The sequence below is a fragment of the Oncorhynchus tshawytscha genome, linkage group LG12 (assembly GCF_018296145.1).
Source record: "Oncorhynchus tshawytscha isolate Ot180627B linkage group LG12, Otsh_v2.0, whole genome shotgun sequence".
Taxonomy (NCBI): domain Eukaryota; kingdom Metazoa; phylum Chordata; class Actinopteri; order Salmoniformes; family Salmonidae; genus Oncorhynchus; species Oncorhynchus tshawytscha.
The window spans coordinates 54,761,378-54,784,070 of NC_056440.1; the positions used below are offsets into that span (position 1 = coordinate 54,761,378).

At 43.2% G+C, this 22,693-nt stretch overlaps 1 protein-coding gene across 10 annotated transcripts in view; it reads left to right on the top strand.

The window, feature by feature from the left end:
- Positions 1 to 20,881, top strand: part of LOC112263469 (cyclic nucleotide-gated cation channel beta-1-like) — a 76,346-nt gene extending 55,465 nt beyond the window's left edge. For 5 of the 10 annotated variants that reach the window (XM_042330757.1, XM_042330758.1, XM_042330760.1 and 2 more), the window contains 23 exons: positions 150 to 191; positions 3,778 to 3,981; positions 7,096 to 7,110; positions 8,093 to 8,312; positions 8,428 to 8,461; positions 10,908 to 11,076; positions 11,236 to 11,253; positions 11,342 to 11,443; positions 11,733 to 11,881; positions 12,032 to 12,241; positions 13,075 to 13,283; positions 13,550 to 13,600; positions 13,718 to 13,804; positions 13,956 to 14,020; positions 14,238 to 14,360; positions 14,557 to 14,698; positions 14,853 to 15,012; positions 15,199 to 15,296; positions 15,551 to 15,634; positions 15,802 to 15,920; positions 16,148 to 16,294; positions 18,010 to 18,193; positions 18,401 to 20,881. In XM_042330757.1, coding sequence (XP_042186691.1) covers positions 150 to 191; positions 3,778 to 3,981; positions 7,096 to 7,110; positions 8,093 to 8,312; positions 8,428 to 8,461; positions 10,908 to 11,076; positions 11,236 to 11,253; positions 11,342 to 11,443; positions 11,733 to 11,881; positions 12,032 to 12,241; positions 13,075 to 13,283; positions 13,550 to 13,600; positions 13,718 to 13,804; positions 13,956 to 14,020; positions 14,238 to 14,360; positions 14,557 to 14,698; positions 14,853 to 15,012; positions 15,199 to 15,296; positions 15,551 to 15,634; positions 15,802 to 15,920; positions 16,148 to 16,294; positions 18,010 to 18,193; positions 18,401 to 18,610 — 2,842 coding nt within the window. In that variant the 3' untranslated portion in view covers positions 18,611 to 20,881. The remainder of the gene's footprint in view (positions 1 to 149; positions 192 to 3,777; positions 3,982 to 7,095; positions 7,111 to 8,092; positions 8,313 to 8,427; positions 8,462 to 10,907; positions 11,077 to 11,235; positions 11,254 to 11,341; positions 11,444 to 11,732; positions 11,882 to 12,031; positions 12,242 to 13,074; positions 13,284 to 13,549; positions 13,601 to 13,717; positions 13,805 to 13,955; positions 14,021 to 14,237; positions 14,361 to 14,556; positions 14,699 to 14,852; positions 15,013 to 15,198; positions 15,297 to 15,550; positions 15,635 to 15,801; positions 15,921 to 16,147; positions 16,295 to 18,009; positions 18,194 to 18,400) is intronic. The other 5 variants (XM_042330762.1, XM_042330759.1, XM_042330763.1 and 2 more) reach the window with 5 other exon arrangements.
- The last annotated feature ends 1,812 nt before the right edge of the window (positions 20,882 to 22,693 follow it).

A 22,693-nucleotide genomic window follows, 5' to 3' on the forward strand; every position in this document is an offset into this window, starting at 1 on the left:
AAGCGCAATGTAAGGCTGAGAGCTGCACTTAGTGCCGTCGTGCAGCGGCTTGCTCTCACACACATGCAAACACATACACACACCAGGACATGTCATCGCCAATGAGACGACCCTTAATAATCATCCTGCTCACTGTCTGTTTTGCAAAGACTGCCCAATATCCAGGAGGAAGAGAACGAGGAAGACCCTGAGTAAGTCCCGCTCCTACTCCCTGTTATCCTTCCACGCTTCTATCTGCAGCAGAGTAGATGAATGTTGCCCTTAACCACTTCTCTTTGGTGTCAAACATTAAATCACCACCCTAATGGTTAAGATTACAGTCAGGGGTCGTCTAATCTGATCCCGAAATCTGTAGTTAGGGGCAGCCTCTATCTCAAGCATGTTAACATCTCACATCCAAACCTTTGACCCCATCCTCTTCCCTCTACAGTTTGACTCATTAACCAGATGTTTGATAGGATACGGAGCTTGAGATTTCTAAGACTGCTGCACAGTAGCCTACATACATTCTGGAGGGCTGAGGGGCTCTGTTTGTCTGCTGTTTGTCTGCTCTTCGTGATATGGATGCAGCCGTTCAAATTACAGGGGTGACTGGAGTTTCAAGGCACCCTCAATAAGCGGATTAAGCCCTAAAATGATCAATATTGCTTTTGCCCACTATTTGGGGAGCACTATTGAAAACTGATGTGTAGAATCGAGCTCTGTACATGTTTAAAACTACGGTTTATGACTGTCTAACTGTCTGAGACTGTCTGAAGCTCTGTTTGTCCCCTTCTGCACACCGTCCAGGTTGCAGATGCTTCAGGCGGAGAGCGACGAGAGCATGGACATTGAGAGTCCCGAAGAGAATACGATAACAGAGGACAATAAGATATCTATTCAGATTCATTTCAATGAAGACAAAAGGGTTGCATCTGAGGAGAATATAGTAACAGAGGAGGTTACTGTATTTGAGAAAATAGTTCCAAAAACTGAAGATAATATGACTACACAGGATAGTACGATATCTGAGACTAAAATAATAGAGGTTACAATCACTGAGGAAATGAAGAACCTTGAACAGAATACGGCCCTAGTGGCGTGTAGGATATCAAAAGAGAGTCATTTCCACGAAGACACAAAAGTTGTTCCCGAAGAGAATATAATTACTGACGATAAGATATCTGAGGAGACAAAAGTAACAGAGGAAAATGAAAATCCGGACAAGGCTAAAGTATCTGCGGTTACAGACGCTGAGAAAGTGAAGATCATTGAACAGAATATGACCACACAAGACAATAAGATATCTAAGGAGAAAAATGTACACGAAAACAAAAAAGTTGCTGCTGATGAGAATGGAGTCACTGAAGAGAATATACCTATGGTAACAGTCAATGAGGTCATCAGGAATGTTGAACAGAATACAACCGCAGTGGAGGATATAGTCATAGGAGAGGAGATATCTGAGACTGAAGTAACAGAGGAAAATAAAAGTCCTGACAATAACAAAATACCAGAGGTTACAGATGAGGTTATTGGGGTCATTGAGGAAATCATTCAGAACGCTGGAGAAAATACAACTAAACAGGAAAATAAGATGTCAGAGGAGACAAAAGGTACAGTGGAATATAAAAGACCTGACAAGAATAAGACAAAGGTTACTGCCGTAGAGAAAATTAAGATTGAAGAGAGCATCCTGACACCGGATATCAAGATACCTGAGGAAAAGCATGTAAATAAGGACAAGACATCTTCTGATAGGAATATAGCGGTTGGAGAGATGGCCGTTGGAGAGATGATATCTGCGGAGACTAAAGTAGCAGAGGAAAATGACTTTCCTGACAAGGAGAAAGTAACAGAGGTTACCGTTGTTGAGAAAATTAAGATGGTTGAAGAGAACACCATTATACAACACAATAAGATATTTGAGGACAAAAATATGAACGAAGACAAAAAAGTTGCTGCTGAGGAGAATAGTATAGTCTCTAAAGAGACGAAAGTAACAGAGGTTACAGTCACAGAAGATTATGATCAGAATATGACCACAGTGGAGAATATAGTCAGTGGAGAGGAGATATCTGAGACAGAAGTAACAGAGGAAAATAAAAGTCCTGACAATAACAAAATACCAGAGGTTACAGATGATGTTATTGAGGTCATTGAGGAAATCATTCAGAACGCTGGAGAAAATACAACTAAACAGGAAAATAAGATGTCAGAGGAGACAAAAGGTACAGTGGAATATAAAAGACCTGACAAGAATAAGACAAAGGTTACTGCCGTTGAGAAAATTAAGATTGAAGAGAGCATCCTAACACCGGATATCAAGATACCCGAGGAAAAGCATGTAAATAAGGACAAGACATCTTCTGATAGGAATATAGCGGTTGGAGAGATGGCCGTTGGAGAGATGATATCTGCGGAGACTAAAGGAGCAGAGGAAAATGAAAGTTCTGAGGAAAATAAGATTCCGGCGTTTACAGACGAGATTACCGTCGTTGAGGAAATAAAGACTGAAGAAGGCATTACGACCACGCAGGATAATAAGATATCGAAAGACAATAAAATAACAGAAGAGGTGACAGTCATTGTGAAAATTCAAATGAATGAACAGAATACTATGTGGGAAATATGCAATGAGAAAACAATGGATGAAGCCAGAAAAGTTGCAGAGGAGAAAATAGTAACTGTAGAGAATAAGATATCTCGGGCGAATAGATGTCCTGGGAAGAATAAGATAGCAGAAGTTTCAGTCATTATTACAATCACTGAAGACAGTCAAATATCAGAGGAGAAAACGGTCAACCAAGACATAAATGTTGCTGAGGACAATATTGTCGTTGAGGACCACATTGACGCTTTGGAGCTTACAGAGGACAATAAGATCACTGAGTAAGCTGAATCATTACCCGATAGAGGCTTATTCCCGCTTTGGAATGTGCTGAGAAGTTGTGCTTTGATGCCATAGAAACTAGGCTACGCATTCCTCATGGTACCCAATGTCACAGATGTACAGCTTTAATGCTTTGCGCCTTTTACCGAACCAGTTGAAGGTCGGGCTAAGGTGTAACTTGATTTTTCTTAAACTATGGGGACAAAGGGGTTGGTGTCAACTTTGAAACTTGCTCAATGGAGCATGATTGGGACAACAGGTACAAGACCTGTACGAAAAATGTAATTACATTTTCTGTCTCGAAGGACCATGAAAACAAAAACTCAACCAGCGTCATCTATACTGAACAAAAATATAAACGTGACATGAAACAATTTCAACGATTTTCCTGAGTTACAGTTCATAGAAGGAAATCAGTCAATTGAAATAAATATATTAGGCCCTAAACTATGGATTTCACTTGATTGGGCAGGGGTGAAGCCATGGGTGGGCCTGGTCCAGGTCCAGCCAATTATAATGAAATGCTCACTAACAGGGATGTAAACAAATTTGTGCACAACATTTGAGAGAAATCAGCTTTTTGTGGAACATTTCTGCGATCTTTTACTTCAGCTCATGAAACATGGGACCAACACTTTACATGTTGCGTTTATATTTTTGTTCAGTATATATGGACAGTGTTTGGGCACAAACTTGTAAAGCTGAACAATGTTAAGATTTATGGTAACACATATTGTTAACAGATTATTCAATTGGTTACATCTTATTTGGCATATTAACTCTGCATGGATTCAAAGCCGACATTCCATGCTGCGCTTTCTCCCCAGCTTGAGTGCTGATAGAGTTGGTAAGCGATAGCGTTTGAATGTCTAATTCCTAAACCTTCTCATGGTCAAATCGTCCAGGTTGAAACTGCTTCACGAGAGCGACGAGAGCATGGAGAATAAAAGTCCCGAGAAAAATAAAGCCATAGAGGTTACTGTCGTTGAGAATATTCTGAGCGTTGAAGACAATACTCTGATGGATATTGTAGTTGCTGAAGACAATGAGATATCTGAAGACAACAAAGCTAAAGCTGTGGAGCCTAAAGTGGAAAATAAAATCACAGAGTAAGCCAAATCATTTAGCAGGTAGAGGCTTATTCCTGCTTTCTTTTTAACACCAAGGCTACTCACGCGTCATGGCATTCCCATGCGGCTAAACGGTTTGCTGTCCCCACATACGCTCAGCTTTGTGGCTTTTACTGAAACCAAAAGGCCAAAGAGGGATTTATTTATTATGTGGAGTTTAAGATGACTATTTTGAGTGTTCAGAAGTAACGTCCATCCCCAGTCATGCTAAGTGGTAGATTCTTCCTCGGGAATTATCTCACGCATAGTAGAATAAACACTGAGATATGAAGCTGAGGAGGCGAAGACTTAGTAATGAAAGGCTATGTTATGATATCATACAGTGCCTTCAGAAAATATTCATACCCCTTGACTTTTTCCACATTTTGTTGTGGTACAGCCTGAATTCGAAATTGATTAAATGTTTTTTTTTCTCTCCCATCTACAAACAATAACCTATAATAACAAAGTGAAAATGTGTTTTTAGACATTTTTGCACATTTATTGAAAATGAAGTAGAGAAATATCTAATTTACTTAAGTATTCACACCCCTGAGTCAATACATGTCAGAATCACCTTTGGCAGCTGTGAGTCATTCTGAGTAAGTCTCCAAGATATTGTGCAACCTGGATTGTACAATATTTGCACATTATCATTTTTTTTATTCTTCAAGTTCAGTCAAGTTGGTTGAAGATCATTGCAAGACAGCCATTTTCAAGTCTTGTCATAGATCTTCAAATCAAATGAAATTGTATTTGGTACATGCGCCGAATACAACAGGTGTAGACGTTACAGTGAAATGCTTACTTTACAAGCCCTTAACCAATAATGCAGTTTTAATTAAAAAATAAAAATAATAATAAATAAAAGTAACAAATAATTAAAGAGCAGCAGTAAAATAACAATAGGGAGGCTATATACAGGGGGGTACCGGTACAGAGTCAATGTGCAGGAGCACCGGTTAGTTGAGGTAATTGAGGTAATATGTACATGTAGGTATTAAAGTGACTATGTTATTAAAGTGACTATGCATAGAAAATAACAGGGAGTAGCAGCAGCGTAAAAGAGGGGGCGGGGGGGGGCAATGCAAATAGTCTGGGTAGCCATTTGATTACATGTTCAGGAGTCTCATGGCTTGGGGTAGAGGCAGTTTAGAAGCCTCTTGGACCTAGACTTGGCGCCCGGGTACCTCTTGCCGTGCGGTAGCAGAGAGAACAGTCTATGACTAGGGTGGCTGGAGTGTTTGACCATTTCTAGGGCCTTCCTCTGACACCGCCTAGTATAGAGATCCTGAATGGCAGGAAGCTTGGCCCCAGTGATGTACTGGGCCATACGCACTACCTTCTGTAGTGCCTTGCGGTCGGAGGCCGAGCAGTTGCCATACCAGGCAGTGATGCAACCCGTCAGGATGCTCTCGATGTTGCAGCTGTAAAACCTTTTGAGGATCTGAGGACCCATGCCAAGTCTTTTCAGTCTACTGAGAGGGAATAGGTTTTGTCGTGCCCTATTCACGACTGTCTTGGTGTGCTTGGACCATGTTAGATTGTTGGTGATGTGTACACCAAACTCTCAACCTGCTCCACTACAGCCCCGTCGATGAGAATGGGGGTGTGCTTTGTCCTCTTTTTCCTTTAGTCCACAATCATCTCCTTTGTCTTGATCACGTTGAGGGAGAGGTTGTTGTCCTTGCACCACACGGTCAGGCCTCTGACCTCCTATAGGCTGTCTCATCGTTGTCGGTGATCAGGCCTACCGCTACAATGTCATCAGCAAACTTTTCAAGTCGATTTAAGGCAAAACCGTAACTAGGCCACTCAGGAACTTTCAATGTTGTCTTGGTAAGCAACTCAAAGTGTATATTTGGCCTTGTGTTTTAGTTCATTGTCCTGCTGAAAGGTGAATTTGTCTCCCAATGTCTGTTGGAAAACAGACTGAACATGGTTTTTCTCTAGGATTGTGCCTGTACTTAGCTCTGTTCTGTTTTTATATATATATATATATATATATATATATATATATATATATATATATATATATATAAAACTCTCTAGTCCTTGCCAATGACAAACATACCCGTAACATGATGCAGCCACCACCATGCTTAAAAATATTAAGGAACGCATCTGAAATTGGTAACGCTGATGTGCCAAGCCCAAACTATTTGGGCTACAAACTAATATGACCTCACGATGGAAAGGGGGAATTCTCAACTCTCATAATGCTCTATTTTGCTCTACGAAGTGTCTCTGGACTCGTCTGAAGGTAACCTATACAAATTAATGGAAGTACTGTATGGAGATAGTTTTGTGCCAACCAAAATAAGCTGTTAAATATGTATTCAAAAAAACTTGAATATTTCCTGAGCTTTCTTATATCTCCTAGATATAGGACAGACACTTCAAAACCGTATCACTTATGATTTAAAAAAATGCCATATATGAATGTGTTTTTCAATGCGTTTCTATGGGCTACGGTAGTAATGGCCAAATTCTATATATTATCAAATAATTTGTCAAATATATATATATATATATATATATATATATATATATATAATGGGGTCCTAAGATTAAAAATCTTTTCCATGTGTTAGCTTAGTAGAAACGTTTTACAAATGTTTTACTCCTGAACTTATTTAGGCTTGCTATAACAAAGGGGTTGAATACTTATTGTTGCAAGACATTTCCGCTTTTCATTTTTTATTAATTTGTAAACATTTCAAAAACATTTCCACATTGACATTATGGGGTATTGTGTTTAGGCCAGTGCCACCAAATCTCATTTGAATTCATTTTAAAATCAGGCTGTAACACATTTTTTTTTTTTTTTTTTGGGGGGTCAAGGGGTGTGAATACTTTCTGAAGGCACTGTGCAACATTGATCACACTGTTACAGCTATCACTTGGAGGTTGAGCAATGAATTCACTAAGCAGCTTTAGTGCTATCTGCTGTTCAGTCTTTGGAGACTGTAGAATGCTAAAGCAACAGTCCATAGGCCTAACAACAGTGCTTTGTGCCGAGCTTGAGAGCTGATAGTAATGGTGAGAAAAGATCTTATTCAGTTTGACATGTCTCTTGTATTGCCTTGTGCCGCCAATTCCTCATTGAATCAGAGTGGACCTGAAAAGGTAGGTTCTAAAAACCAAATTTAGACCCTTAAGAATGACTTAGTAGTCTCCAGATACTGTATTCTCATTGGCGGGCCTGCAGCGAGGCTATGTAATGACTAGTCTGGGATATGTTTAACTTAGTCATCTTTTTTTTTTTTTCATTCTACACAAAACAATTGCTTCGTTCATTTAAAAAAAAAAAACATAGTTGAGATCTAACCCAATGTCAAACAGACAGAAGCCAATTCAAAGACAACATCTAAGTCAATCCCTCTCCCCAGTATCCATCCTCACAGTCCCAAATGACAAAAGTTATCTTGTGGCAACATTGTTCGAAATCCTCCCATTCATACCGTCTGATCTGGTTGTCGGTGGTTGTCCTGATGATTTATGCCCTGTGATTGTCAGGGCAGTCATAGTTCACATCAAGCGCCAAAGTTTTTCCTCCAAACCAACCAATCCGGTTATCAGAAATCAGACAAAACTCCAGGATTATTTGTTGTGAGGGTGAGACCACGCACTGTATTTTACAATGCGTTTGCCACAGTTAAGAGGCAAACAGTCACGGAAGAAGGAGACCACATAGGCTTTAGAGAACAATATTCAGAGAGATCCCCCCCCAATGGGTTCTGAGTAAGTTGTGTAATAGAGAACAATTTGCCTACATTGTTGTTGAGATATTGCTGCATCTGTTTCAGTGACGGATATAAATTATTTTCTTAGCAGTGGAGAATTCATTATCTGCAATTGCGAGACATTGCATCTTGACATCTTACTCTGTATGCCCAGAGTGCATATGCCTATGTTAACGCTGATCCTTCTAGCAAGCAGCTCTAACGCCCTGGACCAGAGCTAGGTGGATGTGTGTTTGTCCTAATTATTTTCTCTGCTTCACATCCAGCACTAAGATTGAATTGATAGGTTCTCTCAGTGTTCAACGCTACTCCTATTGGCTATCACACAGTAAAGCTGCACTGATCGGACCACACTCCCTCTCCAGGTGCCTGATGGATGTGTGTCCAGCCGAGGGGTTGTCCGAGGTTGAGGCAGAGGCGGAGTCAGTCGAACCAAGCCCCCCAGTGTCTACCCCCAGAGAGGCCTCCCCTGAACCAGAACCAGAGCCGCAAAATAAACAGTCTCCCACAGCGACAGAGGCCCCGGCAGTGACCGAACAGCCAGAACCAGCCGACCAGAAGACTCCACCCACTGCCGCAACTCAGGTAGGGAACATTTTAACAGCCAACAGATATCCTTGTTATCACACTGTAGTTACATGGGTGTTACTAACGCTATTACTATGGAGAATGTTTTTTATGTTCACTGCTCTCATTACAGGAGGAGGAAAGTGCCGACGAAGCAGGGTGTGAAGGTGAGTCTTCCTGCTTCATGTAATAAGAGGACATTCATCAATGCTGAACAGCAGTGTATATAGTAAAGTATGTGGACACCTGCTCATCAAACATCTCATTCCAGAATTATGGGGATTATTATGGAGTTGGTCTCCCCTTTGCTGCTATAACAGCCTCCATTGAAGACTTTCCATAAGATGTTTGAAAATTGCTGCAGGGACCACAAGAGCATTAGTGAGGTCGGGCACTGATGTTGGGCGATTAGGCATGGCTCGCAGTCGGCGTTCTAATTCACCCCAAATGTGTTCGATTAGGTTGAGGTCAGGATTCTGTTTAGGTCAGTCAATTTTTTCCACAGTCATTTCTGTATGGACCTCGCTTTGTGTACGGGGGCATTGTCATGCTGAGACAGGAAAGAGCCTTCCCAAAACTGTTGCCGCAAAGTTGGAAGCACAAAATTGTCTAGAATGTCATTGTATGCTGTAGCGCTAAGATTTCCCTTCACAGGAACTAAGGGGCTTAGCCCGAACCATGAAAAACCGCCCAAAACCATTATTCCTCCCCACCAAACTTTACAGTTGGCACTATATGCATTGGGGCAGGTAGCATTCTCCTGCCAGATGGTGAAGTGTGATTCATCACTCCAGAGAACGCATTTCCAATGCTACAGAGTCCAATGGCGGTAAGCTTTACACCACTCCAGCCCACACTTGGCATTGCACATGGTGATTTTAGGCTTGTGTGTACGGCTACTCGGCCATGGAAACCCATTTGATGGAGCTCCCGATGAACAGTTCTTGTGCTGACGTTGCTTCCAGAGGCAGTTTGGAACTCGGTAGTGAGTGTTGCAACCGAGGACAGACGATTTTTACTCTTCAGCACTCAAATGTCCCGTTCTGTGAGCTTGTGTTGCCTACCACTTCACGGCTGAGCCGTTGTTGCTCCGAGACGTTTCCACTTCACAATAGTTGACAGTTGACCAGGGCAGCTCTAGTAGGTCAGAAATCTGACAAACTGACTTGTTGGAAAGGTGGCATCCTATTGTATGATGGTGCCACGTTGAAGGTCACTGAGCTCTTCAGTAAGGCCATTCTACTGCCAATGTTTGTCTATGGAGATTGCATGGCTGTGTGCTTGATTCTATTCACCTGTCAGCAACGGGTATGGCTGAAATAGTCGAATCAACTAATTTGAGGGGGTGTACACATACTTTGTATATATATATATATATTGTATATGACAGCACAATTACCAGACATTAAAACTACTACTACTAACTACTACTCTAACATTTTCGATCTTAACATGACTTCCTGTTTTGCTCAATTGTATTGATCTGATTGACTGTCTGACCATGTTGCCGCCCAGTGCCCTCCAATTGCTCTCCAATCAGGAGCCTGCTTGTGCATATCCCCCACGCCTGCCAGTGCCTCGACAATCTCACCAAGTTGCTACGCGACAACAATCTGAACCCTCCTAAACTGTCCATGCTCGCCCTGCCAGAAGAGTTAACCCTGCTAAAACATGAGATGTCCGAGCTACCAAAGCAGGCGCGACAGTACTGCCAAATGATCCTCAATCGCCTCAACAGACTTAACCCAAATGCCGTGTCCCAAACCCAACCCCAGGAAGATGTCTCCAAGGAGTAACACTCCCTTCCCCTGTCCCAACGCCTGCCCCTCCCTGCAGACCTGGAGTTAGATTCGGAAAACTAGTGTCAAATTAGATCAACCGTCTCCTCAGAGCACTAAGTCAAGTTTCACCTATCCTGAGACCTCCCGACCCCATCCTGACCCCATCCTCACCCCTGACCCCTTGACCACCGCCCTCCACATCTCTGCCATCATGCTCTCTACCGTGCACCCTGCTTCATCTCGAAGAGCAGCAGCCATCCACCCACTGCTCAGGTGAACCGAACCCTCTTGGGTGAAATGTCCTGTGCCGTGCTGTTCTGTTCTGTGTTGTGCAATGCCGTGTCGTGTTGTGTTGTGTCGTTCTGTTCTTTCACATCAATGACAATAGCCTCTTTATTTTTTACTTTTTTTCTACATTGTAGAATAATAGTGAAGACATCAAAACTATGAAATAACAAATATGGAATCATTTAGCAACCAAAAAAGTGCCAAACAAATCAAAACACGCTCCACATTTGAGACTCTTCAAAGTAGCCAACCCCCTGCCTCGATGACAGCCCCGGACACACTTGGCACTCTCCCAACCAGCCTCAGGAGGAAGTCACCTGTTAATTCACATTAGCCTCTTTACTGTTGTACTGAAGTTATCCCTGGGCTAAGCAAACCCCATGGGTTCTAGAGTGTTTTCGTCGTCATACAAAAGTTCTAGAACGCTTTCAAGTGTTGTTTCTAGAATTTTTATCTGATAGTTCTGGGTTGTTGGTAGGTATCAACAGAACTCTCTTGAGTGAGTTTTCTAGAGTTATAGAAAACAGTTCCTCGTGTTCTTCAGGGAGCGTTGGAAAGGACAGAGGAGGGAATGTGCTGCCAGCGGTTAAAGTGGAGGATGTGGACAGAGACGTAGGGATGAGAGGGGGTCGCAACATCCCCCAGATCATCACCTCCCAGGACCCCCTGTCCATCTCTCTGACCGTGTCTCTCGCCCCCGGGACCAAGCGCAGGTAAACTGACTATACACTCTGCTGCTTCAAAAGCCTGTCTGATGATTATAGTAGCTGCACAGACTTGCTCTATGGTGATTTGCCTAGGATGACAGACAAACATTTAATTTACTAGCCATATTGCCTTAATATCACTCTCTCTTTTTCTCACACATTCAGCAAAGCTGTGGCTGCAGAGTAAGTTGTGGCAGCTTTGTTTGTGCAGTTTATCCTACCCTTGTCTCTTTGTCTCCTATTGCCTAACCTTGTATCGCCTTTCCTTTAGTGGCTCGCTCCTCCCGGTGGAAGAGAGAAGTGCTGAAGAGGATGATGTTTTTGGTGTTGATGACTTGGAGATGCAGACCGGCCTCCTGACTGTGGAAGATGGGTGAGTGATGCCACACAGGCAAATGCACAAGATGCATGCAAAACCAGTGGAGGCTGCTGAGCGGAGGACAGCTCTTAACAATGGCTGGAACGGAGTTAATCGAATGGCATCAACCATTTGGAAACCACGTGTTTAATGTATTTTGATACCACTCAACCTATTCTGCTCCAGCCCGTCCTCCCCAATTAAGAAGCCACCAACCTGTTGTAATACAAACACGCATGCACACTCGCATGCGTGGTACACTTGCACACACTCACTCACTCACTGATGATGTCGTATCCTGCAGGGATCGTCCAGCATCAGCGGCAAGCTATGGCAGTGTGATTGTCCAAGAGAGAGTGACTACACTGGTCAAGCTGTTTAAGGCGAGGACGGTCCGCAAGAAGGAAAAACTGATGGACCCTGACGAATCTGAGGAAGACAGCCCTCAAACCTGTAGGTTACCACTTTAACCTGTGACCCTGACCCTTGACCTTACAACAAGCAAAATACACAATTGCCAAATGATTTTCTAAAATGTACAAATGCAACCCTGACCCACATCCATTTTCACATAACCTATAACTTTTGACCTCTCACTCCCAGCCCCAGCCAAGGCGCCCCCTCCTCCTCCCCCTCCCCCAGAAGAGGACAAGGACATCTCAGCCCCGGTGGAGGATGAAGAGGAGGAGGAGTACTGGGACTTCTATGGATACCCAATCAAAATCCTCAAACTTCCCAAAATGCCCCCACTTCCTAGTTGGCTTCAAACCATAGTGGACTATCGTTTCCCTTCCAGCATCGACCCTTATACTGGTGAGCTATATACCAAAACATATTATACTTAAGCACTAAAGCCCGAGGTGGTGTGGTACTGTATATGGCTAATATTCCACAGCTAAGAGCTGTTCTTATGCACGACGCAATGCAGAGTGCCTTGGTACACCCCTTAGCCGTGGTATACTGGCCATAAACCACAAACCCCTGAGGTGCTTTACTGCTATTATAAACTGGTTATCAACATAATTATACAATAAACAAGTCATTTTGGGTCACACCCGTGGTATATTTAAGTGATATGGCCCTAGGGGGGTGTGGTATATTGCCAATATACCACTTTTAAGGGCTGTTCTTAGGCCCGATGCAACGCGGTATTGCCTGCATACAGCCCTTAGCTGTGGTATATTAGCCATATGCTACAAACCCCAGAACAGTAAACAAGTCATTTCTTGCCATACCCATGGTATACAATCTAATATACCACGGCTTTCAGCTAATCAGTATCCAGGACCAAAACTTTAGAATAGTGGATAATATCCCTCACCAATTTTACTACCACATACCCCTGTTCCATTATACATTCCTATACAACACATAATGATACTTTACCGACATGACTTGCCTCGTTAAATAAAGGTTAAATAAAATAAAAATAAAAATGACCAACTGGCTGATGAGTGCCCCTCTTACAGGCCCATCTCACTTCTGAATCTTGACAATAAAATATGAACTATCTTTCCCAACCTGACCTTGGGCCCTGATACTAATGTAATAAAATCCTAATATACCTTTTAGCCCCCGCTGAGTTTTTATATTCACGTTGTAGTTGACTCTGCTCTGCTCTGTCTGTGCCTCTCGTCTCCCTGTAGACCTGGTCTACGTGGTGTGGCTGTTCTTTGTGATGATGGCGTGGAACTGGAACGTGTGGCTGATCCCGGTGCGCTGGGCCTTCCCCTACCAGACTGCAGACAACATCTACTGGTGGCTGTTAATGGACTACACCTGTGACCTTATTTACATCACCGACATCCTGGTCTTTCAGCCCCGCCTGGAGTTTGTACGCGGAGGAGATATTGTGGTAAGGGGATCTGGATCCTCACATATACTGTAGGCAATCACATATACACCATGCTTATACAGACAGGTACATACACACAAACAGGCCCTCACACAAACAGGCCCTCACACAAACTGGCCCTCTATGGCAAGTAGTACTAGAAAATGTATGCCAACACAGACAATCATACACACAGATTCAGAAACACCTCTAAAAGGCACATACATATACACATTTATAGATACAAGGAACTAAATGATGTTCTAATTTCTTCTCTTTTCTTGCAGTGTGACAAAAAGGACATGAGAGACAACTACATGACAACAGAACGATTTAAGGTGAGGCTGAAGCTACACTGTTTCTCCTTGTTGACTGGGCTAGTAGACAAGTAACTCTATATTTCTAAGATGGATGTGAGGGAGTGTTGTTTTGTAAAGGAATGATTTGTCTTTCAGATGGATTGTGTCAGTATGTTCCCCATGGAGATATTTTACTACTTTACTGGCGTTAACTCCCTTCTCAGATTCCCCCGCCTACTGAAGGTACACACACACACACACACACACACACACACACACACACACACACACACACACACACACACACACACACACACACACACACACACGTGCATTCATTGGAGTGCTTAGACCTTAGTGATAAGTGATTGACGCCTCTCTTTCTCTGTTTCAGTACATGGCTTTCTTTGAGTTCAACGACCGTTTGGAAGCAGTCATGAAGAAAGCCTACATCTACAGGTCCCAGAGAGAGACACATAGAACACACTCTGACCATCAACCACACATACATACTCTACACAGGACATTCGCTCAACACAAAACACTCAGCAGAGAAAACCCTACACAGACACACTCAACGCACAATACACATAATTAGCCAGCAGAGGATGCTGTAGCCCTTACTGAGCTCTAGTAACTTTTTCTCATTCCCCTCCTCTCTCTCTCTCCCTCTCAGAGTGATCCTGACCACTTCCTACCTGTTGTATTCTCTCCACATCAACGCCTGTCTGTTCTATTGGGGTTCTGACTACGAGGGGCTGGGGTCCACTAAGTGGGTCTACAACGGCAAAGGGAACAGGTGAGGAGAACACCGCTAAACAGTCACAAAACGGCCGAAAAACCCTCACACCAACCACATTACCACAAAACATCCAGCTTTTTCCAAGTCCTCTTCTGCGGTCACCTTTAGAACTGTTCATTCATCCCAGACGCGTGTGCGTGTGTGTATTTGTCGGACATCTGTGTGTATACAGTGCCTCTGTCTGTGTGCCCAGTTATATCCGGTGTTACTACTTTGCTGTAAAGACCCTGATCACCATCGGGGGTCTCCCGGACCCAACCACCGTGTTTGAGATCACATTCCAGCTCGTCAACTATTTTGTTGGCGTCTTTGCTTTCTCCATCATGATTGGTCAGGTAGGTGCAGCAAAGACAATCCATGTTCATTGGGGCATCCAACAGAAAATAATGGCTCAGATTGATGGCTCAGATCGTACGTTCTTGTTTCTGAGCGTTTGGTTCCGTTTCATGCCTACTGAACATAAGGCTTGTTGTTCTGCTGTTGTTCCAGATGAGAGATGTGGTGGGGGCTGCCACAGCGGGTCAGAACTACTACCGGGCCTGTATGGACAACACCATCAAGTATATGACCTCCTACCACATCCCCACAGAGGTCCAGAACCGAGTCAAGACCTGGTACGACTACACCTGGAAAATACAGGGCATGCTGGGTGAGGAACGTTGGCTAAATGTTGTGAGAGTGCTGCATGTCGAAATGTTACGAAGATATTGTTTCTGTTATTGGCCTATTTGCTCGCTCACCATCCCCCTATCTCTCTCCTTCTCTCTGCCCATCTGCCTCCCACCTTACCTTTTTCCCTCTTGCTGCCTCTTGGTCTCTCTCTCTCGCTCTACAGATGAGCAGGAGCTGTTGATCCAGCTGCCGGATAAGATGAGGATGGACATGGCTGTGGATGTTAACTACTCCATCGTGAGTAAAGTGGCCCTGTTCCAGGTAAGGGGAGGGAAAGAGTACAGCGCAGGAACTCAGACACTGCAGCCCTCGTCTTTGTCAAATCTTCAATAATACATACTATACTCTCTCGCTCTCTCTTTCTCTTGCATTCTCCTTTTTTCTCTCCAATTGTACTAAAATCCCTCTTTCATGTCTCTCCATTCCCCGCCTCTATATCTGCCCCCCCCCTCTCTCTTTCTTTCTTTCTTTCTTCTCTCTCTCTCTCTCTCTCTCTCTCTCTCTCTCTATTCCAGGGCTGTGACAGACAGATGATCTTTGACATGTTGATGAGGCTCAAGTCTGTGGTCTACCTGCCTGGGGACTTTGTCTGTAAAAAGGTAGGCCAATGGAGTAATGCCCTCACCCTCCCATCACAGCTTTACCCCAAGCTTAGCCTAAATCACTTGCACATGGTCCTTTCTCCCTCTGTAAACCGTACCTCTAATTGTACCTGTGTGCCTTTGCTATGATCGGATATAATGTGCTGTGTGTCCCGTGTGGGCAGGGTGAGATCGGCAGGGAGATGTATATCATCAAGCAGGGGGAGGTTCAGGTGGTGGGAGGACCTGATTTGAAGACTGTGTTTGTGACAATCAGGGCCGGCTCTGTGTTTGGAGAAATCAGGTGAGAGCTCCCCCTTAATCACTGGTCCAAATATTTTCCTCATATACAGTATCATGTATTGGAATATCTAAGGGCTGTACATTATACACAATCCCAATGAACCCGTTTCAGCACTCATGCATGCGACAGTGTGCATGCTACGTCTCTAGCTTGCCTCTAGCATGTCTCTAAGCATGTGTTTGGTGTTTGTTTGGCGTGTAACCCATATATGTCCTCCGATTGGACAGCTTGCTGGCAGGGGGCGGGGGGAACAGACGCACGGCCAATGTGATGGCTCACGGATTCGCGAACCTCTTCATCCTGGATAAGAGGGACCTCTCAGACATCCTGGTGCACTACCCCGAGTCCCAGAAACTCCTCCGCAAGAAGGCCAAGTGAGGGGGTGACCTCTCGAATCCAACGTTCCTACCTTTTCCAGTTCACCTATCCCTCTCTTCTTACCCAGGACACAGCCAAAAGGCCTGAGGGGGAAGGTCAAATGGATGGGCTGGGAAGTGGGATATGAGTCTCGGGGGAAGGGTGGATGGGCTCTCTCTTTCTCTCTCTTTACCATAGCCTCTATCTCTCCGCTTCATCTCTTCCTCCATCTGTCACTATCTCCCTCTGTCTGTTTGTCCACTCTGTATCTCTATCTCTTCCCCTCTCTACTGTAATTCTCTCTCTCTGATCATGGCTACGAGGAGAATTGAGTTCCTGATGAAGTATTATTGGTTTAAGTGAGAGTCAGGCAGAAGTTAGGAGGGAATCATGTCTGGATAAACAGACAGTCTCATGACCTGCTCTAACTCATCCGTGGCATCAATTTACCTCATAAGTGAGGACAGGGAGGTGCAGTGTTTGTGTGTGTGTGTGTATATATATATATGTATATATATATATATATATATATATATGTATATATATATATATATATATATATATATATATATATATATATATATGTATATATACACATATACACATATATATATATATATATATATATATATATATATATATATATATACATACACACACACACACACACACACACAAACACACACACACACACAAATATATATATATATATATACACACACACACAAACACTGCACCTCACCTCCTTTGGTCTGATGAAACAAAAATAGAACTGTTTGGCCATATTGACCATTGTTATGTTTGGAGGAAAAGGTTGGATGCTTGCAAGCCGAAGAACACCATGCCAACTGTGAAGCACGGGGGTGGCAGCATCATGTATTGGGGGTGATTTGCTGCAGGAGGGACTGGTGCACTTCACAAAATAGATGGCATCACCAGGAATGAAAATTATGTAGATATATTGAAGCAACATCTCAAGACATCAGTCAGGAAGTCAAAGTTTGGTCGGAAATGGGTCTTCCAAATGGACAATGACCCAAGCATACTTCCAAAGTTGTGGCAAAATGGCTTAAAGACAAAAAAAGGCAAGGTATTGGAGTGGGTGGCCATTACAAAGCCCTGACCTCATCCCATTGAACATTTGTGGGCAGAACTGAAAAAGCATGTGCGAGCAAGGTGTCCTACAAACCTGACTCAGTTACACCATCTCTGTCAGGAGGAATGGGACAAAATTTGCCCAACTTATTGTGGGAAGCTTGTGGAAGGATACCCAAAACATTTGACCCAAGTTAAACAATTTAAAGGCAATGCTACCAAATACTAATTGAGTGCATGTAAACTTCTGACCCACTGGGAATGTAATGAAAGAAATCAAATCTGAAAGAAATCATTCTCTCTACTATTATTCTGACATTTCACATTCTTAAAATAAAGTGGTGATCCTAACTGACCTAAGACAGGGAATTTTTACTCTGATTAAATGTCAGGAATTTTGATAAACTGAGTTTAAATGTATTCGGCCAAGGTGTATGTAAACTTCCGACTTCAACTGTATACAGTGTATTAGTTTGCGTTTGTATGCCACATATGTGTGCATGCCTAAATGTTTCAAGCACACAAAATGCATCAATGTACACAGTGTGTATGCACAGTGTGTATGCACATATCTAAAAGCTTTACCTCAGTCTGACGGACCTGACCACAACTTCTCCCTGCCTTCCTCCCTTTCCAGGAAAATGCTGACGAAGGATAAGAAGCCAGAGGAAAAAGCAGAGGTGAAGGAGACTGCCGAGGTGATCCCAGACAGGCCAGAGACCCCCAAGCTGTTCAAAGCAGCCCTGGTGATTACAGAGCAGGCAGGCATTAAGGGCACCTTCGCCAAGCTGAAAGAGGGCTACAAACCTGCCGAGACTGAGGTAAACAGCACACACATGCATTTACATGCACACACCTAGTGTCATACACACAACACACCTACCTCTGTGTCTGTCCCCAACTCTCCCTTCTCACACCCTCCCTCCTACTCTCTCTCTTTTTTGTGGATGGATGAAAAATGGTCTGAAATCAATCTTTGTTCTCTCTCTCTCTCTCTCTCTCACACCCAAAACGCCCTCTACCCCCAGTCCTCTGGACTCCCCATACCTCCTCCCTCCCCGATGGTGCACCGTCGCTCCCCCATCCCCCCTACAGATGCCCAGGTCGAGGATGACGAAGATGCGGTTTCCGAGACGACCGACAGTATGATGCTCATCCGCATGACACGCCGTCACAAAGGCGAGGAGCTCCTGTCCGTCGAGCAGAAGCCTGGAGATGAAGAGGAGGAGAAGAAGTAGAAGGAGACCGAGAAGGAAATTGACAGAAAGAGAAGGGGAAGAAATGTTGTGATCACCCGCTACTCTTCTATACTCTTCTGTGTGTATTTTGACTGAGATTTCAGACCGAAATGGTTAAAAAAAAATATATTTCTCTATTGCCGAGTTCACTTCATGTCAGAAACTCTGGATCTCCGAGTTAATATGAACGTAAGTTATTTGCGTAGAGCTTTCTATTGGTAGATTCAGATACTTCCCAAGTGGGAAACTTGAGTATCATCTTTCTATAACGAGCAAGCAAGTCGGAAATGTCTGAGTTTCCGACATGACATGAACACGGCATATGTCCCCCTCGGGTTAAGTTCACTTTACAGAGTTATCCTGTCATATTCTGTGTGCCCCTTCTGTCCCTCACTCTCTCGTGGTCTCACTGATGTTGTGTGTGTTAACTGCGTTTTAGTACCTTAAAGCGGCAATTAGCAGTTGAAACAATAACGAGTACTTCCCGTCTCTTTTTCGGTAAAAAGCTCAGGGCTGGAGAAATGTAACCACTGTCAAATTCATAGACATAGCTATGGATGGAAGGATTGACCATCCATGATATCAAAATGTAGTGTTATGCATGTTTTGAGGCTATATAGTGTTTGTTTACATTTGTTTTGTTTAAAACATTGAAGTAAAACAAGCTTGTTATTTTGGGTTCTGAAATGGTATGACAGTTGAACTAAACTCATGAGACATTTATAAGTTATATTCTTCAAGAATGAATGGGTACATATCATTCATTTATATGTACACAAAACACAAAAATTATGTAGCAACTGCAGATTGGCCCTTTAATCCTTATTGATGCTTCATAATCCTATATAGCCTTGTTATAAAACTCCATTACCCAGGGGGCTTAGCTCCAGGTCTCCTACTGTTTCCTGCTTCGAAGTACTGCCACTCTCCCCAAGTACCTGTGACAGAGGCAATATGGCCTTAACCAAAACCTAGACGTTGCTGGTTTCTATATTTCTTTAGCCATTCCATTTTAAAAGAGAGGCCATTTTCTTTTGTAGTCTGTGTCACAAGAGTGAACACTAGTATGTTTAGCATTTAATCTTTGGGAAAACATCTGTGTTTCTCTTATCTGAGGTATATGGGCAAACTTTTTTTTCTTTCGTATTTGAACTCTTAAGAGTGAGTGGTCCTGTGTTGGTTTTCTTTGGTGCCGTGACGCATCACACTAGTCGAAATCTGATTGGCTGATTCAGGGTCATGCCATGTGTCCTCCTGTCTGCAGGAGGAGCACAAATGGGTTTCAATGATTTTACTGAGTTTTCGAGGTCAAAGAGAGTGTGTGTGTAAAATGTGGAAATGAGTGTGTATGAGCAGGAAGAGGAGCAGAAAGCCAGAGGAAGTGTTCATTGTGTCCCTCTCAACCAAACGGGGAAAGGCAGAATAAAAAGGCGGGAATAAAACAATGCTGAGCAAGCCTCAGAACTAACCTCTGTCCAATTCTGTGCTTCCATCTCAGGGTGTGATGAAGTGTGTGCTTACTTGTGGTAGGAGTCACATTTGAACTGATATTACAGTTAACTTTCCAAACCCTTCCCATATCTATCAGTGACCTTAAGTCAGGCACATAGTGGGTTGTCATAGTGGGTTCTTTTTACACACCATAGCATACTTCAGCCATAAAAAGACGCCTAGGTGCTATTAGAAGATTTAGGACTAGATTCAATCCGTATCGCAGAAGTAGGATATCAAGGAAGATCAGCATTATATGTTCCCGCATTCGCCGATACTAGATTCATGGTTAAACTATGCACGTGTCGGCTCAATTTCGAAAATGACCTTTACATTTTAACGTGGATCTTCCCAGATACTTCCGTGATACGGATTGAATCCAGCCCTTAAGCGCAACGCTCAGGGATTATGCCCATATTTCATGTTTTTACGAGACTGTTTTTAACGTGGATACATATCAGTCGACTGGACGTGCTTTTTTTTTTGTGTCATTTTCAACTGAGAAAATATAATTTTGAACCATTTTGGAAACAAAAGCTTGTGAATCCAAAGTCAAGCATTTATAGATATTTTGTTGTTGTTGTTGTTTAGTGTTTAAATGATATCTTTGGAACAACAGCTGAATAAAACTGGCTATGTAAACTCCTTTGTTGGATTCAGATAGATTTTTGATAATGAAGAAGAATGTTTTACAGATGACAATTTGCCGAGTGTTGTAATAGGTATGGTGAAAGCATATGTATGCAGCTTGTAAACAATAAAAATACTGCGCTTACTGAAGATTGTGTAAAGTGTGAGAGAGAGAGAGAGAAAGAGAGAGAGAGAGAGAGAGAGAGAGAGAGAGAGAGAGCTCACCTGCATCCTGTCTGCCAGTTGTTATAGGTCAGAACTGTGGTAAAATAAAGGCAACAAAGTGATCCCTTGATATACATCTTTTATGCTCTCATGATTTGCATTAGGACCACTGGTTGGTAATGAAGACGTTTCAGGGCACAGTGAAAAACTGTTTTGCTTGAGTTTTGAGCTTTTGACAGGTCTTCTAAACGGGACATTCGCATGAGTAAAGCACAGCACAGATCAGTAAAAAAAAAAAAAAGTATTCATTGTGGTGTAGTCTTTTTGACCAATGAGAAAGTCAAGGAAACACGCTGCGGGGAAAATATATTATGGGCGCAAATACCCCTTGCTGAGCCCCTATCTTCTTCTTCTGAGGTTTAATGGTGGTTGGCATCCAATTTGTTGCATTATCGCCACCTACTAGACTGCAGTACAACTCCCTTATACTTTACTTGAAAAAGAAAAATGTACTAAATAAATACCCTACCATCTGACACTATATAACTCACTAATTTCAAAATGACATAAAATTAACACCACCCTACTCCACTAATTAAATGTATTTACTCCTACCTCATGCCATCATCCTGAAATGATGGGACATCACCACTTAACACACCCTGTAACTCTTCTGATGTCAAGTCTCGCACACCCAAATACCTCTCTGCAGCTGCCACCACAACCTCAATTTTCTGAGACTTCCGATCCATGCCTGGGTAACAATATAACTTTATACCGTCCCCTCGCCCATACCCGGGCGCGAACCAGGGACCCTCTGCACACATCGACAACAGTCACCCATGAAGCATCGTTACCCATCGCTCCACAAAAGCCGCAGCCCTTGCAGAGCAAGGGTAACAACTACTTCAAGGTCTCAGAGCAAGTGACGTCACCGATTGAAACGATATTTAGCGCACACCACCGCTAACTAAGCTAGCCGTTTCACATCCGTTACTCCTGCAGTACGTACAATTGAAAACCATTGCTATAAATCCAATCTTCCTGAAACTTATTTCACTGGTTGGCCTATCCGTCTGTACTGGTATATGTCTACTACTCTCACCACTCCTCACCCTCAACCCATCTTCCTCAACTTTCTTCACTGCTGATATGACAACTTCTGCACTACTCTAACCCTGGAAACCTCTACCTACCTCTCTCGCATATGGGACATTACAATTAACACATTCCACTACGTTCCCAAATACTACATATGCCTTTGTCACATGCCCTTCTGCACATTTCTCAGACCTTGGACCCTCCCTCCTACACACTGCTGCCACATAGGAACACCTTGGACCCTCCCTCCTACACACTGCTGCCACATAGGAACACCTTGGACCCTCCCTCCTACACGCTGCTGCCACATAGGAACACCTTGGACCCTCCCTCCTACACACTGCTGCCACATAGGAACACCTTGGACCCTCCCTCCTACACACTGCTGCCACATGCCCATAAGCTTGACACCTGTCACATCTTAATGTGTTCGGCACATAAGCTTGTACAGGATACCTTTATATATCCTTTATTCACTGTCAGGCAAAGACTCAACGTCAAAACTCAAAAGAACAGACAATGACTCTTCTGTTTCCCCACTCTCACCACCCTGCCTGCGTCGCACCAAACGACGAGCATCACATACACCGGGAATCTTTGCCCTCAGCTGGTCAACTTTTATATCTACTGCTACCCCAGTTATCACTCCTTTCATTGGTGCCCTTTTCTTGATAAACAAAACAATTCACTTTTCTT